Here is a 15,272-nt window from a genome sequence, read left to right on the forward strand (position 1 = left end):
TGGTTAGACTAAATGACCCTTGGTGTACCTTCTGACCCTACAATTCTATGATTCTATGAGTTGCAGTCCAGCAACAACTCCAAGGGATACTCAAAGTTTCCTACTTTACCTGTCAAAGGTACTTGAAAAGCTCAAGAAACAGCTCTTCTAGCATCGCAAGAAAGGAAGCAAAATACCAAAATGGGGAAAGGAAGTTGTTTTAAAAAGTTGCAGACACTTACGTGGGGGTGGCTCTTGCGTTCCTTCCTCTGAACTATCCTCGGGCCCCTCCTCACCCACTCCAGAGGTGACTGAATCATCTGGGCCAGAAGCAGAACTTGGTGTGCTCGGTCCACTGGCAGACCCAGAGTCGCCATCCTCACTATTTGATCCATACCGATCTTGCTGAGCGGCCGCCACCCCTTCACTGCAGCTTCTGCGGTCTTTCCTGTGCACACGGGAATGAAGTACCATTTGGTGATAGGTGCGGAAGATCTTGCCACACTCAAAGCACTCCGTGGACTTGTTCTGAGACACCCTTCGGCTCTGGCGCGAGGACGGCCTATACTCCAGGTCTTCTTGGCTAAGCATGCAGCTGTCTCCCGACTGCACATGGCTGCTTTTTTCCGAACGCCCACTAGTACAATTCTTCTTTTTCGGATTGCTGGATGAGCTGGAGGAGTCCTGCTCTTGTTTGCGCTTCTCTTGGCTGACGAGAATATATTCCCTTTTGTCCCTGTCGTACGTGACGTCAGCATCCGCCAGGACTTCGTCCCATCCTAAATACTTCACGTACTCAGAAGGCTCTGCAACTTTTCCTTTGGTAGCCAGATGCCAGGCCTGGTAACTGTTGACTGGATCCAGCTCAGCTACTCTTTTTCCTGAATGGCCCCTTGGAGTGCCATCAGTCCCTACAGATGGCCTTAGTTTCAGATACTGGAAGAAAAACTGTTTTGCAACAGGGGGGTCCCCGTCAGCTAGCCTATCAACTCTATGTTCACTGCGGGCTCCTTGAGACTTGCAATGTACAGAATTGTGTGCTTTTAGGCTTTCCATATTTGTAAACAGGTTTCCACACTTTGTACAAATTTCATACAGGGACAAACCAGTCACAATCATCTCTTCTTGAACGACATCATTAATAGTGGCTATAGGCTCCGAATCATTTTTTGGCTTGTTTTTGCTCCCAGATTTTGGGCCATGGGATTTCATGTGGTTTTTGAGAAACCAGGGCTCTTTAAATTTCCTGCCACAGATGTGGCATCCGTGGTCAAACGACCCTCTATGCTTTTTCATGTGAGCTTTGAGGAACCAGGTTTGACTAAAAGCCTGCCCACAGACTTCACAAGGAAACTCTCCTGCACTCGACTCAGCCTTGCAGTTCTCGGCATTGTACGTTTCCCCGTTTGGAATCTGAGTGGTGATGTGGTCTCTTTCTATGTGGTTTAGCAGAGTCTCCTCTCTTAATGTCATGTAGTTGCACAGCCTGCATTTGAAAGGTTTGTGGACCTGGTGTATGTGCTGTTCCAACTCTTTCTTACCTTCAAACTTGTTTTTGCAGAAGGTACATGGAAAAGTACATAACTTAACATCTTCTTCAACTGGTGCTTCTTCTGAGGACTCCTTCCTGCTGCTCCTGAGCAAGATCTTGCCTTCTTCTTTGGGAGTTGCTCCGTTCAATATCTTGTTGCAGGCAGAGGTGCTTTTGGTAGGGCTAGTGCAACCATCAAGGCCTTCGGATACTCTCGTCTCACTGAGCTGTGCTTCTCCCATCTCCACTTCATTCCCCTGACTAATAGTGCCTGTCCTGTGACTCCGGATGTGAATCTTCAAGTTGCCCTTTTGGGAAGCTCTGTGGTCACAATAAGGACACTTGTATGGCTTCTCCCCTGTGTGCTTCCTCATGTGCTGCGAGAGTGAGCTCTGGAAAGGAAAACTTTTGCCACAGATGCAGCAGCTGTGCAGCACAGACTTGTTTGCATTCATATCACTCTTGTTCATCTTGTGAGGACTGGAGGCTCTTCGTAATTCCATGTTTGCGCTTATGCTACAATCCATCTGCACTGCAGAAGCATCAGTCAAAAGGGCAGAACCCTGTTCCGGGCTGGGAAACTGGGTTGCTTTTTCAATCATGCATTCCTGCTGATGGAACCTTTATCTCTTCATTCTCATATTTGGGTTTTCTTCCAGCTGCTTGAAAGCATTTGGGATACAAACATTCATTGGTGTTTCTTGAGTCAAACAGCAAGCAGGACCTGGAACCAAAACAGAAAACAGGACATGGCATTACTAAATGCAAAGCATTTCATCTCCTTTTGCTCCCTTTGTAATCGCCCCCTGTTAATATTTTCTTGCCATCTTCACCAAAATGTTACATTTTCACCAGGCTGCAGAAAGTCTGACTTTGCATTGAATATTGTCATTCACAAACTGAATGTTCAGCAGAGGATTTACACAAGCATACTTCCATAGTAGTTGCAGACACGGGCAAATAGAGTATGTGTCTGTATGTTTACTAAAATAAGAATATAAGTATCAAAAAAACACGTACTTCTTCTTTCTAGCCCAAACAAAAGTGTGTGTGTACATAATTTCGAGTGAATAAGCCCTTTCTCGAAAGAGCTGTAATATTTTAAGTCTGTGGCTTTATGGACATGTATAATTTAATGAAAAACAGCCAAACATTTGTTTGCCTAGAGATAAAGGGTTTTTGTAGAGTGCAGCACTCTATCCCTGTTGATGGTAACTTAAACATAGCTGCTGAATGGAGACAGCAAAGTGTGCATCGAATTTTTGTTAAATGCAATTCAATAAGATTTTTATATAGGCCAATTAAAATTAACAGTAACAGTAATACCTTATTTAGGCAAATGTTAATGTAGACTTAGGGACACGGGTGGCGCTGTGGGTAAAACCTCAGCGCCTAGGACTTGCCAATCGTCAGGTTGGCGGTTCGAATCCCCGCGGCGGGGTGTGCTCCCGTCGTTCGGTCCCAGCGCCTGCCAACCTAGCAGTTTGAAAGCACCTTCGGGTGCAAGTAGATAAATAGGGACCGCTTACCAGCGGGAAGGTAAACGGCGTTCCATGTGCTGCGCTGGCTCGCCAGATGCAGCTTGTCACGCTGGCCACGTGACCCGGAAGTGTCTGCGGGCAGCGCTGGCTCCCGGCCTATAGAGTGAGATGAGCGCACAACCCTAGAGTCTGGCAAGACTGGCCCGTACGGGCAGGGGTACCTTTACCTTTAATGTAGACTTGGAAATCTTTACTAATACCAAGAAGGATCCATGGAGCATTCAACAAAACAGGGTTAAACTGTTTTAGGCTGAAATCCTTCTACATTAGTTATTTTAAACTGAATTCAACAGGAGCAAAATTTTGTATTTTCTGTATAAGGTATTGAAGGGTAGAGATGCCTTAACTTCTGCCATGCTCATACGGACTGGAGGCCTGCACACACTTCGGCTGCTTAAATCTCATTGCACAGGATGGCAAGGATACTTGTACTACTTTCTGAACATAAGTATAATCATGGAAAGCAAAGTTTTGTAAGGATATCTTGACATTCTGTTGTGCTTTTTAAGAAGAAACAAGCCCTTCTCTTTGCTGGTGAAGAGACATCCTGTTCTATTATATTACAGTCACTAAGTTATTAACATGAATGTGTGAACAGTGCAATGCATCCAAAAGATTTCAAGATTGGTCAAGTATCCAGGAAGAGAGAGTTGCAAATTTATGATCAGCCAGGGCTGGCACTAGCATCTTGCATCCTTCAACAGGTGACAGTCTTCAAATCCAATCAGAACCCAATGCTAATGTCCATCCTGGATCCCATTTAAAAACACCATAAATGTTTTCTGCATGGTGTTTGGGCTTCCTCAAACCTGCACCTAATTCTGGAATCAGACACAAAGAATACCACTTGCAAATTTTGACCATATTCCACTGCTAGTAAAGACTCCATTATTAAGATGGTCTCATGAATATTTCTTCCTACATTGCCCAGTTCTACGCAATGCTGAATAGCAGTGGACAAAAACTACTGCTCCATTCAGTAGCGATAACTAATCTACTGCAGCAAGTTATCCAAAGCAGAATGTTTTCCCAGTTGTTGAACTAGATCGAGTTCTGGTTGTTCTGGTTTATACGTACAGCATATCTTATTGGTGGCACCCTCCTTTTCTTCAGAATATGGAATAAATTTAGTTTTGCCTTTAAAAAGTTGACCTAGCAACCACAGCTCACCACACCCACTCCTTTACCCCATCAACACTTAAGCATGCATTTCGTTAAAAGAAACGGTGAATACACCCATTCTGTTTCACTTACTTAAATATATTCTCATATATAAACATGTGAAGAACCTAGGCTTTCATTATTTCAACAGCAGCTTAGCCATGCACCCATGGCCTTGAAAGAACATCTGCTCAGACAGGGGGCTGTAGGGTTGCTCAAGCAATGAAGCAAGTTTAAAAATAAACTTTCAGTTCTGATAGATATGAGAATTTAACATTTTGCATGGCAATCCTCTCACCCACCGCAGAAGAGGAACACCCAAAATGCTCTGAACAGAAATGCACTTTCGAAGCTGCAATCATTCACATGCCTATTTAGAAATACATTGCACTGAACCCAATAGGACCTATATTACACGACTGATATGGCTGTCCTCAGCACCTCCAGTGTGCCTATGGCTGCCCTAGAATTGAATCCCAGACCTTGATATTCCACTTCAAACCATCTGTTGCAGTGCCCCTTTCTCATCACCAAAGGCAGTTCACATTATCGGGGAAACAGAAAACGATGTACTGTAAAACTCTAACACTTAACACATTTGGAATACCTAATCCTTACCTCCTTGCTCTGACAAAAATCCTGCAGAAAGGTTCTTCTTTCCTTCTGTTGTGGACAACTTAATTCACTGTTATACTGCTTACTTCCAAAGGGAACACAACTGTTCAGTAACACTGGAGCAGCTAAATGCACAGGGGCGGGGAAGGGGGGCCTATCTTTAAATAGTAAGCATATCCTTGAATTCACAGGAAACCCTAGCAACCTGCGTCCTTCCAAGTAAATGCAGGCAATAGGAAAAAGTCAGCATGACATTGCCCTGATTTTCTTTTCCCCAAACCATTGGAACAAAAATACTGGCAGTTTAAAATATACATTATATAGAAAACGGACAACAAAATATGTTTTGTTAGTTATAGCCACAACTGAAGCATAAGTTATCAAAACAGAGAGGTAGAAGTGAAAAATGAAAAGGAGAGAGCGCTACAAATAAATAAGGGGGTTTGTGCTCTTTAAACTGAAGTTACTTCTGTTTCCAGTGTTACTGAAGTAGGTGTTTTCTTTTTAATTAATGTATCCTGTTTTACACTTTGGGATACATCCTTTTCAGATTTGAAGCTATTAACCCTGCATCCTTACTCTGAGAATCCTTTTCCGTGGCATTTTCTGACTCACTCGCTCTCCCTTCTCTGTTCTAATGATATTTTGAATGGGCTCTAAACCTCCGGAGAACATAATTTAAGCTGTTCTGAAACAGCACCAAAGACAATAACCCCAAAGAAGAAACAAAGCACACCAACAAGCACCTATATGAAGCAAATGCAGCCTCCTGGCCATGGAATATCTACAATAAGGAAAAGCAAGAAAAGAACAGCAGTGATACGTCCAATAAAGCAGCTTATTTAGCATTTTCTAAAGGAGATCAATCTGAAGAGGGTGTTCTTGTGCACTTCTACAGGGTATTCTGAGAAACACAGACCCGTCCCCCACTCAGTACATATTTTGCGCTTCAGTATACTGGTCCTGTTTGTCCTCCCAGGGACAAAGAAATGTATTTTATTGGCTACACTGTAGCACTATAAGGAATGAATTAAAATACATCATTAACATCCTGGTCCAGCTTATCTTACTACCAGGACAAAGAGGCTATTCTTTGAACAAATGGGAAGAGGAGGGGAACTCATAACAACAATGAAGCACTCCTTGCCCTAAAAACCGCTGTTACAAGATCAACAATTATAAGCTTATATTCTACAGATTTGGGTCCCAAAGAGCTATATGAAGTGATGCATTCTCTAAATGGGAGAGTAAGTACCATTGATGACAAGGCCTTGGGGCTTCTGCTGTTCTCAGACCAATCAATAATCCATTATGTCCAAACTACATTTCCACTCTAATATGAAGAATAAAAGGACAGCCAATATTAGCAGTTATTTCATGTACAGGAGGGAAAAATCAATGAAACAGAACACACAAAAATGCTACCATCACAAGGTTGAAATGAATGGTCACACATGGCATTGACAAAACCATTTACAGTACCCCTTTACCAACCCCCTTTATTTCAAAAACTGTCTCTGCGCGAACATATTTTGCACACATGTGCTCTCACACTCAACACACAGACACCCCCACCAAATGAAATAGGGCTTTCCAAATTAGTGCCTTACCATAATTGCAGGACAAAGGACAAGCACATCACATTTTCAAGTGGGGAAAACACAATTCTCCTTTTCATTTAATGTCTTTGTTTCTCTGAGCAAGTCACAAATCTCAAACATCATATCCCAACTGCAGTTAGCAGTATGAACAAATCTTCAAAACACAATCTGATCTCATCAAACATAGTATGCACCCATCGTTTTCTGGCATACATTGACACAAATAAGTTATTCTTTCTTTCGTCAACATAGCTTTTTAAGTTATCAAATGGGAGCAAGACAAGTAGTAGAAAATCATCTAAATAAAGAATATTTAATCATTAGATGAAAAATATTATTGCTTAAGAACATATAGTGTATTTCCAGTAATATAAAGATTAGTAGCTGAAGCTGACCTCAAATGCAAAGAGGTCAGGGACAGCATGTTATTGTTGGTAAGATTAAGAAAACTAATCAGCGAACATGAGTAGGTATGGAGGTTTTGCCAGAGATATTTTGATTTTAGAATGCTAATATGTAAGTTGTTAGGGACGCGGGTGGCGCTGTGGGTAAAACCTCAGTGCCTAGAACTTGCCGATCGTATGGTCGGCGGTTCGAATCCCCGCGGTGGGGTGAGCTCCCGTCTTTCGGTCCCAGCTCCTGCCCACCTAGCAGTTCGAAAGCACCCCTTAGTGCAAGTAGATAAATAGGTACCGCTTTATAGCGGGAAGGTAAACGGCGTTTCCGTGTGCTGTGCTGGTGCAGGCTCGCCAGAGCAGCTTTGTCACGCTGCCACGTGACCCGGAAGTGTCTCCGGACAGCGCTGGCCCCCGGCCTCTTAAGTGAGATGGGCGCACAACCCTAGAGTCGGACACGACTGGCCCATATGGGCAGGGGTACCTTTACCTTTATGTAAGTTGCTATTGGCAGCTTTAGACTAAGGAGAAGCTGAGTGGCAACAGGTAAGAGTAGCTTAAGGAGAATTTGAGGAAAATGCATATTACACATTTTAACTTGCCCAATCAAAAAATGTTCTAAATAGTATGCACATAATTTAAAACATTTTAAATTGTCCTGAAATCAAATATCAATTAATTACAATACAAATGAACAGAATCACTGCATTAAAAATAGTATCGAAGTCTCTTCTGTTCTGAAGCTCCCTAATCCACAAAAGAAACAATAACAACAAATAACAATGTTTAGGTTGTCTCTTAAAGGCTTTACAACAGGGGTCTCCTGCCTTTGGGAGCCTGGGCTTACATTTGGAAATCTAAGCAACTGCTGTGGGCACATAATAGCCACTTCACAAAAGAAAAACTAGCTATGCTCAAAACCACCACCCCCAAACACCCAAACCAAAACATGCAGTGAGGGTAATGTCTGAGAGCGTCATGGTGCCACACTGAGGATCCCAACTCTGAAACAATGCTGATAACTATAGATAACAAACCTCATAGGACATTACTATAAAGATCTGCTCCATCTCCCTGCTGCTTTTGCAGAGGGAATTTTATGCACCATCTTCCCACCCTGAGAAACATTCTTCAATATCTGCAGGGCTCGGACAATTTAAGACTCCAAAGTTCAAAAAGCATTGCACCTAAGAGCCAGCACATCTCCCAATAAACTGGATGCAAATCTTCCTTCCTCTTCACGACCATTGGAAGACAGCAGCATTCTGAATCAGCTGAAACTTCCGAATGAGACCCATCTTTAGTTCAGCTGACCATGAGCCAAAGCACCACGTGTCATGTTCTTGCAATCGTAAGCATTTATGCTTTCTCCATTCTCACAATTCCCAGCAGAGGTCAAACCTGGATGCCAGAGAAGCATCCAGGTTTAAACAATGAGCTCAGGGCAGCATATCTGATTCTTCCTAATCACCCCATTTTATCATCACAAGAACCCAATGAGAACCTAGGCTGAAGTAGTCACTTGCCTAAGGAAACCCAGTGAGCTTTGTTGATAGTCTCTGCAGTACTACTCCAATCTGAGGATGGGCAACTTGTGGCCCTCCAGATATTACTGGACCACAACCCCCCAACATCCGTCACCATTGGCCATGCTGGAGGGGCTGATGGGAGCTGGAGACCAGCAATATCCAGACAACCAACTGTTTTAAAGCAGCAGTTCTCAACCTGTGGGTCCCCAGATGTTGTTGGACTACAACTCCCATCATCCCTGAGCTCTGGCCTTGCTAGCTAGGGGTAAAGGGAGTTGTAGTTCAACAACATCTGGGGACCCACAGGTTGAGAAAGGCTGTTTTAAAGGAAGAGGACTCTCAGTCAGATGAGCACTGGATGTCCAAAATCTTGTATTTTTTTTTTTTTTAAAGATATTTATTGGAATTTTTTTTGAGAAACACCAAACATACAAATTACCATCACCATATAACATACAAGAATATAAAGTAAAATTGACAAAGAAAAAACGAAGAAATAGAACAAAAAACAAAAAATATAGATTAAGATAAGTATTATTCACCAATCGTAGTTTCATAATCTTCAGACTTCCTCACATCTCCCTTCCCTGCGTTCTCAGTCTAATCATTACATACAGCAATTTATTACCTTATTTTCATTCTTATTATTTAAATTTCCAATAGTGTCACTCCCAATTACTTCCTTTTCATCTATTTTCATATGTCTTACAATAAAATCACTGAAGCCATATTTCATTCAATCGTGCATTGTCCTAACATTCATACAGCTTATAATGTTTTTGTAGATAGTCCTTAAATTTTTTCCAATCCTCTTCCACCATCTCTTCTCCCAGAAGAGAAGCAAAATCTTGTATTTTTATCTTGTATTTCACTTCTTGTTTTGTTTCTAGTAATAATAAATAACAGTGACTGGGATTAGCAACTGACTGGATAATAATCTGCAGCTGCATTCTGATAAAGGCAATATATGTTCTTGGGAGCCAGTTAGTAATCTGCCTGTTTTTTTAGGGGGGGGGGTTGTTCATTAACTGCAGTTTCTGAGCAGTCTTCATAGAGAGCCCCACATACAATGCATTGCAGCAGTCTAATTTGGAAGTAACAGACCATGGATTACTGTGGTCAGGCTCTGTCTGTCCAGAAAGATGGGACACAGCAAGTTGTACCAGCTGGGGTTTAGCGGAGGCACTCCATGCTATGATACCCCTTTGGACTTCCAGTGACAAAGGTGACAAGCCAGCAGCCCAAGCTGAGCAAACCCTGTCTGCAAACCCATCCAGAACAGAAAGAACTGTCTTACCAACACTGTATTTCAAAACAACCCCTATGTCTGCTTTGACTGCTGTGCTGTTTATACTGGGATGAATTTGATTGTTGGTTGTGTTGTTTTTAATTGTTCTTCTTCTGTTTTGTTTTATTTCACTGGGAATAGTAACGCTGAAGGGCAACACAGGGCAAGACAAAGCAGATGCCCAGGTGTGGATGTAACAAAAACCCAATCCAGGGTTTAGCACCAACTACTGTGAAGGCAACAGAACCAGAGGAGAATTCACAGCTGCAATTTTCCCTCTGCATTCAAATGGTTGGTTGGTTGCATGTAGCATTATGTACACACCAGGCCTTTCTTGTGGACCCATTACAGCAGAAATTAAGGTACTTCCACAGTGTAGAGAACTTCATGATGAAACAGGATCTTAAATCATCCTATCACTGTTTGGAAACCCACATATTTCATAAGCATCTATATATACATGCAACATTCACGAAACCTAGCTGCCCTAAGTAACAGATGGGACTTCTTTTTTAACCGATAAAGAGGGACTATTTGGAAAGCAATAGTTCCGTATAGCAAATAAAATGTGAAACCCAAGCTGACTATTTTGAATTTCAAAAGCTGCCAGGCATAGTAATCCCCACAGAGAAGAAATCGAACCTGAAATCAAACCTTTCAGCTGTCACCCCAGTCCGGCTTATTTTGGTGGAAAGTCCTGAACTATTTATATGGAACTCCAGTGTAACACGGCACAATGGCAAAAAGAAAAGCCCTCTTTGCTTCTTGCCAATAACATTCCCAAACCATATTTCACCACCTCCATAAACTTTGGTTTATATGGGGAAGTAGCCGCAAACATATTTCAAGCCTCTCATTCTGTCCAGTGGTACAGAGATCTCCTACTGCTATCCTCACCTGCTATGAATAGAAGTGTTTTAATTTTTCTGGGAGGCTGTTCCTGAAAGACAGTATGCAGAATGAGTGGTACAGACAAGGTTATTTATTCAATGACTATGAAACCAAGGATAGAATCCCTCATATGTCTGTTCTGTAGAGTCAGCATAAACCTGACTATTTTCCTAGGGAGCATCAAGAGCAAACAGAGGTTTGCAAGCATTTTCTGTCTTCCATTTTCCATGTTGGCTTTACAAACAGAACAGAGAAAATACTGGAAGCGCTTTGCATCCCACATTAGTCCGAGCTCTACATTTTATAGAATGTCTTGCCTTTCCAGTTTGTTAAAACTTTAACAAATTGCTAGTCATACCAGAGCAATGGAGTCAAGGCAGAGTGTAGAGTTATGTTAGAATTCCAGGCTCTTGCTGAAGCTGCTGTCCTCGTGTGGTTTTAAATTATCCAGTATAAAACTTCTGACATTTCCACTGAAAATGGAAAGCCAAAATTCCTAGCCAGGAATGTAATGTCCCACCGCCTTTTATTTTTCACGTAAAACATAACAGTACACCATCCATGATAAATGGCAATCAATTTTTAACCGACCGAAGGCTTTGACAAAACGTACCGAAGCAGCTGCACATGGAGGCAATAGTGCATTCCAGAACCAGAATAATTTTAAAACAAATACTAAGAAAAATAAATGAAATCTAAGAGCAATGCAAGCAGTCAAAATAACATTAAATGAATAATATTAAAAACACAGAACTAGAGTTCGCGTAGCAATGCAGATCTCCAGCAGGCATTTGACTAATTTTAGCAGCAGTCAGAGAAAACACAGAGTCCATAACAACTGTGTTGCTACCTGCAAGACAAAAACAAGTTTTCTGAGCTAAACACATGGAGTTTACTTGCCCTTAGAGAGAAACAGAGCCCATACAGATGGGCATTTGGCCACATATTTTAGCCACATATCAGCACTTGGGAGTGTGGCTAAATTCTGTTTGCCTTTTTTTTTGGACAGGATGATATAGACAACACCAACCTATCACAGGATGAAGAGTTCTCCCCTAGGGCAGCTTGTTTATATATACAGTGTGGGCTCAGATTAAGAATACAATCTGATGAACAGCATGAACAGATTTCCCACAAATACATTATCTTGTACTATGAAGCATCACTGTGACACTTCTCCATTGCCACCATATGCATCATGGGGAGGCAAAGTCAAAGCTCTCTATCATGTAAATTGTTTAGGTTGCCCTGGGTTTCAGAATTTGTACCATAGCACTGCTTGCTCCATCAACTGAAACTGTGTTTTTTTTGGTGAATTTTAAGTACTATTTTATTTATATGCCAGAAACCACTTTGTGGGCACAATGTGGCAAAAAAGTGGTCTATTAGCAAGCACAATAGATGAATTATAGAATACATACATATCGATCACTAATAGCATTCTGAAATTTGTGTTCTATTTTTATACACTATATCTACAGGTAGAATAGGAGTGCTGAATATCACTTTGGATATCAATTGATGCCCAGGCTCTGAATTCTTGCTTTTGATTTAGAAATATTGCAGAAATCACTTCCAAATATATTAAATCTATTTATTTATTTAATTGCATCCCACCTTTCCCCCAAGGAGCTCGAGGTAGTTCTCGATCTCCCCACTTTATCCTCACAACAACCCTGAGAGGTAGGCTAGCATACAATTGGGAAACCAAGATGATTTTATTTTCAACCACCTAAGTGAACCTCACTGAATAATCAGGAGGCTGTCCTCAACTCAGTGCTATGTTTAGAGATGCAGGTGAAGAGGAATGCCAGAAAGGCCCTTTGTCAACTTTGGTTGATTTACCAGCTGGTTGATTTACCAGATCTGGCCACAGGCGTTCATGCCCTCATAACATGATATAGTTGACCTTAATCACATGCTTTATGTGCATCTACAGCCACAAAGGCCCTGCTCTCAGGCTTGCCATGAAGATCCATGAGATCTTCTAAGGCACTAGAGACAAGGTCTTTTCAGTGGTGGCCCCATCCCTGTGAATGTGTCTCTGACTCATCTCATCTTGATGATTTGGCTGTTCCAATATGCTTTTAACTGAATTAGGTGGCTGGGTCTAAAATTTCATTTCATTATTCCAATGAGAATGATTAAAGTAGCATTTGGTTACCATGACTAATACAGTTAATCCTGTTATTTACAGGAACAAACCTTGACCCAGGTCATAGCGTGAAGGCATATGTTAGACCTTTCTTGCAGAAGCAAACAGAGGCGGACCTGTTCCCCCACACTGCACACCAAGCCAAGAGGGGGGGTGCAGGGCATTGCAACTATGACATATTGCACATGTAGAACAGAAGGTAACAGGTGGGGGGACACCAAATTTTTGCCTTGCACACTGAGGCTGAAATTTGAAAGACCAAACTCCATCCCAAAGCTAAGGGGTTTTTGGTCTAGTCAGTATCTGAATGGGCGGTTGCCTAGGAACTCTGTGTATGATATCTTGAATCACATGATGGGGGAAAATGATACACACAACTAAATTAAATAAATGAACGAGCAGGATGTGTTCCTTGCACACGGTTGCCAGGAAGGGCTAATTCGATCTTATCCTGCACTGTTTTCAAAACTTTAGTACAGTGGTACTTTGGGTTACAGACGCTTCAGGTTACAGACTCCGCTAACCCAGAAATAGTACCTCAGGTTAAGAACTTTGCTTCAGGATGAGAACAGAAATCGTGCACGGGGGTGTAGCGGCAGCAGGAGGACCCCGTTAGCTAAAGTGGTACCTCAGGTTAAGAACAGTTTCAGGTTAAGAACGGACCTCCAGAACGAATTAAGTTCTTAACCCGAGGTACCACTGTATCTCCAACATTCTGTATGTTGTAAGCACAACAAAGGGATACTTCAAGTTATTTCCTTTTGCAAAATGAAGGCACTATATTTTGAGTGCTCTATCCTGGAGATCTAAAGCATTTCTTTAAGTACCCTGGTATGTAAAACGTCTTAATTTGATTAAGCTTTTGGCTGCTGCGCTGATGAAGAGGCAATGGTGCTGAAATCCTTTCGCTTTCTTACCATTCAGACAGCTTTCATACAAAAGTTTAAAAAATGGCCCTGTCCAACTTGATGGCATATTTGAGTATAAAGATAAGACCCAAACTTCTGCCTGCATGACCAGTTGATACTGGCAACTGATACTGGCTGGGCTGACCAGAGGAGGGTGGGTGGTGTAGGTGGTAACAAAACCAATGAAGAACCCTATAATATGGCTTGCCTCTCTGCAATCTACTTAGGTAACTGACCATTAAGAACTATTCTGAGACTGATGGGAATTAAAAAAATATATAAAACCCTATAATCCAGGGGTAGCTCTCAAGATGGAGTGGGCTACAACTCCCATCAGTTCCCGGCAGCATAGCCAAGGGATAGAGATGATGGGAGTTGTCATCTCAAATATCTGGAGGGCACCATGGTGGCTATATCTGCTGTAATCCATGCATTTCTAGTGCCAATGTGACATTTCCAGACCATTTAGAGTGTTCCATCATCTAGTTTGTATTCATGCTTGTACCAGGGAGTGTTAAAGTCACTCTGGCGTGCTATTTAGAATGCTAGAAACTAATATTTTAGCTGAGGAAACAAAACAAAGCGAGTAGCTTTCTATTCCAATCACAGAACTTGAACTACAACACTAACCACATAATGCTATGCATGTCTACTCGGGAGTAAACCCCAATGCTAGCCCAGGTTGTTTGTTGATGCACATATTACACCTGTGCTGATGGAACTGCACTGGACACAGATTAACTACAGGGCCATGTTCAAGGTCTTGTAACAAACATATAAAGCAGTGAACGACTCAGGACCATATTACCTGAAAGACCTGTATAGACCTGTAACAATGAGGAAATTTTACTTGTGGTATTGTGCCCTATAGCCAATGACACAAAAACAGGCATTTTCTAACATTGCCCCTGCCCTCTGGAATGCCTTTCTGCCCACCATACATGTTAGTTGCTTCATAAATTTTCTGAAGAAAAAGATCTTTTTGCACATGCTCTGTCTGACTCATAAGCTTGGACCCTGTTATTACTGAATTCTTGTTTTCCTAATACAGTTTTATTGTTTTTAAGTAGTATTTTTATATACTGCTTAGAGATTAGTATCAATATTAAGCAAGTTAGAAATGCTTTTAAAGAACCAATTGCTTAAATAGGGTTACTCCCAAGTAAATCTGTCGTAATCTGATACCCACTCACCTGGGAGTAACACAATGGGACTTACCCTCTGAACAGACATGTATGGAAATGTGCTGTTAATTTTTAAACCTGTTGCACAATGAACAAGCAAGGATTATGCCATGGCTTACAGTGCAATCCTATTCATGTCTACCGAGAAGCAATTCCTACCGAATTCCTCAAAACTCATTCCCAGGTAAATGGGGTTAGGATTGCAGCCTTAGTTATTATGGGACATTTCGCAATTCTGTTCCTAAAATGCAATTGCCTGGCATTTTTTCGATACAGATACTGGCCATCACTATATTCATTTCTGAACATGGGCACCCACAACCCTCCAGAACGGGGGGGACGGGGGGGGACGGCATGTGGCAGCATTTCTATTGAAGAAAAAGCATTAACTGATTGGGCAAAAGAAAAGCAGCATGGAAGAGAATGGAGTTAAGGGGCAGAGCATGCAGCTGCAGGCGAAAGAAGACTAAGTTAATTGTGCAAGTGGAAGTATG

General features: G+C 41.8%; 1 protein-coding gene across 3 annotated transcripts in view; it reads right to left on the reverse strand.

Annotated features, from left to right (window-relative positions):
- The window catches only part of ZNF516 (zinc finger protein 516), a 110,963-nt gene that overhangs the window by 60,949 nt on the left and 34,742 nt on the right, over positions 1–15,272 (reverse strand). For all 3 annotated transcript variants that reach the window (XM_081014123.1, XM_081014122.1, XM_081014124.1), the window contains exon 2: positions 222–2,234. In XM_081014123.1, the coding sequence (XP_080870249.1) occupies positions 222–2,112 (1,891 nt within the window). In that variant the 5' untranslated portion in view covers positions 2,113–2,234. The remainder of the gene's footprint in view (positions 1–221; positions 2,235–15,272) is intronic.

This window comes from Podarcis pityusensis (assembly GCF_964106645.2).
Source record: "Podarcis pityusensis genome assembly, chromosome: 7".
In the NCBI taxonomy this organism is placed as follows: Eukaryota; Metazoa; Chordata; class Lepidosauria; order Squamata; family Lacertidae; genus Podarcis; species Podarcis pityusensis.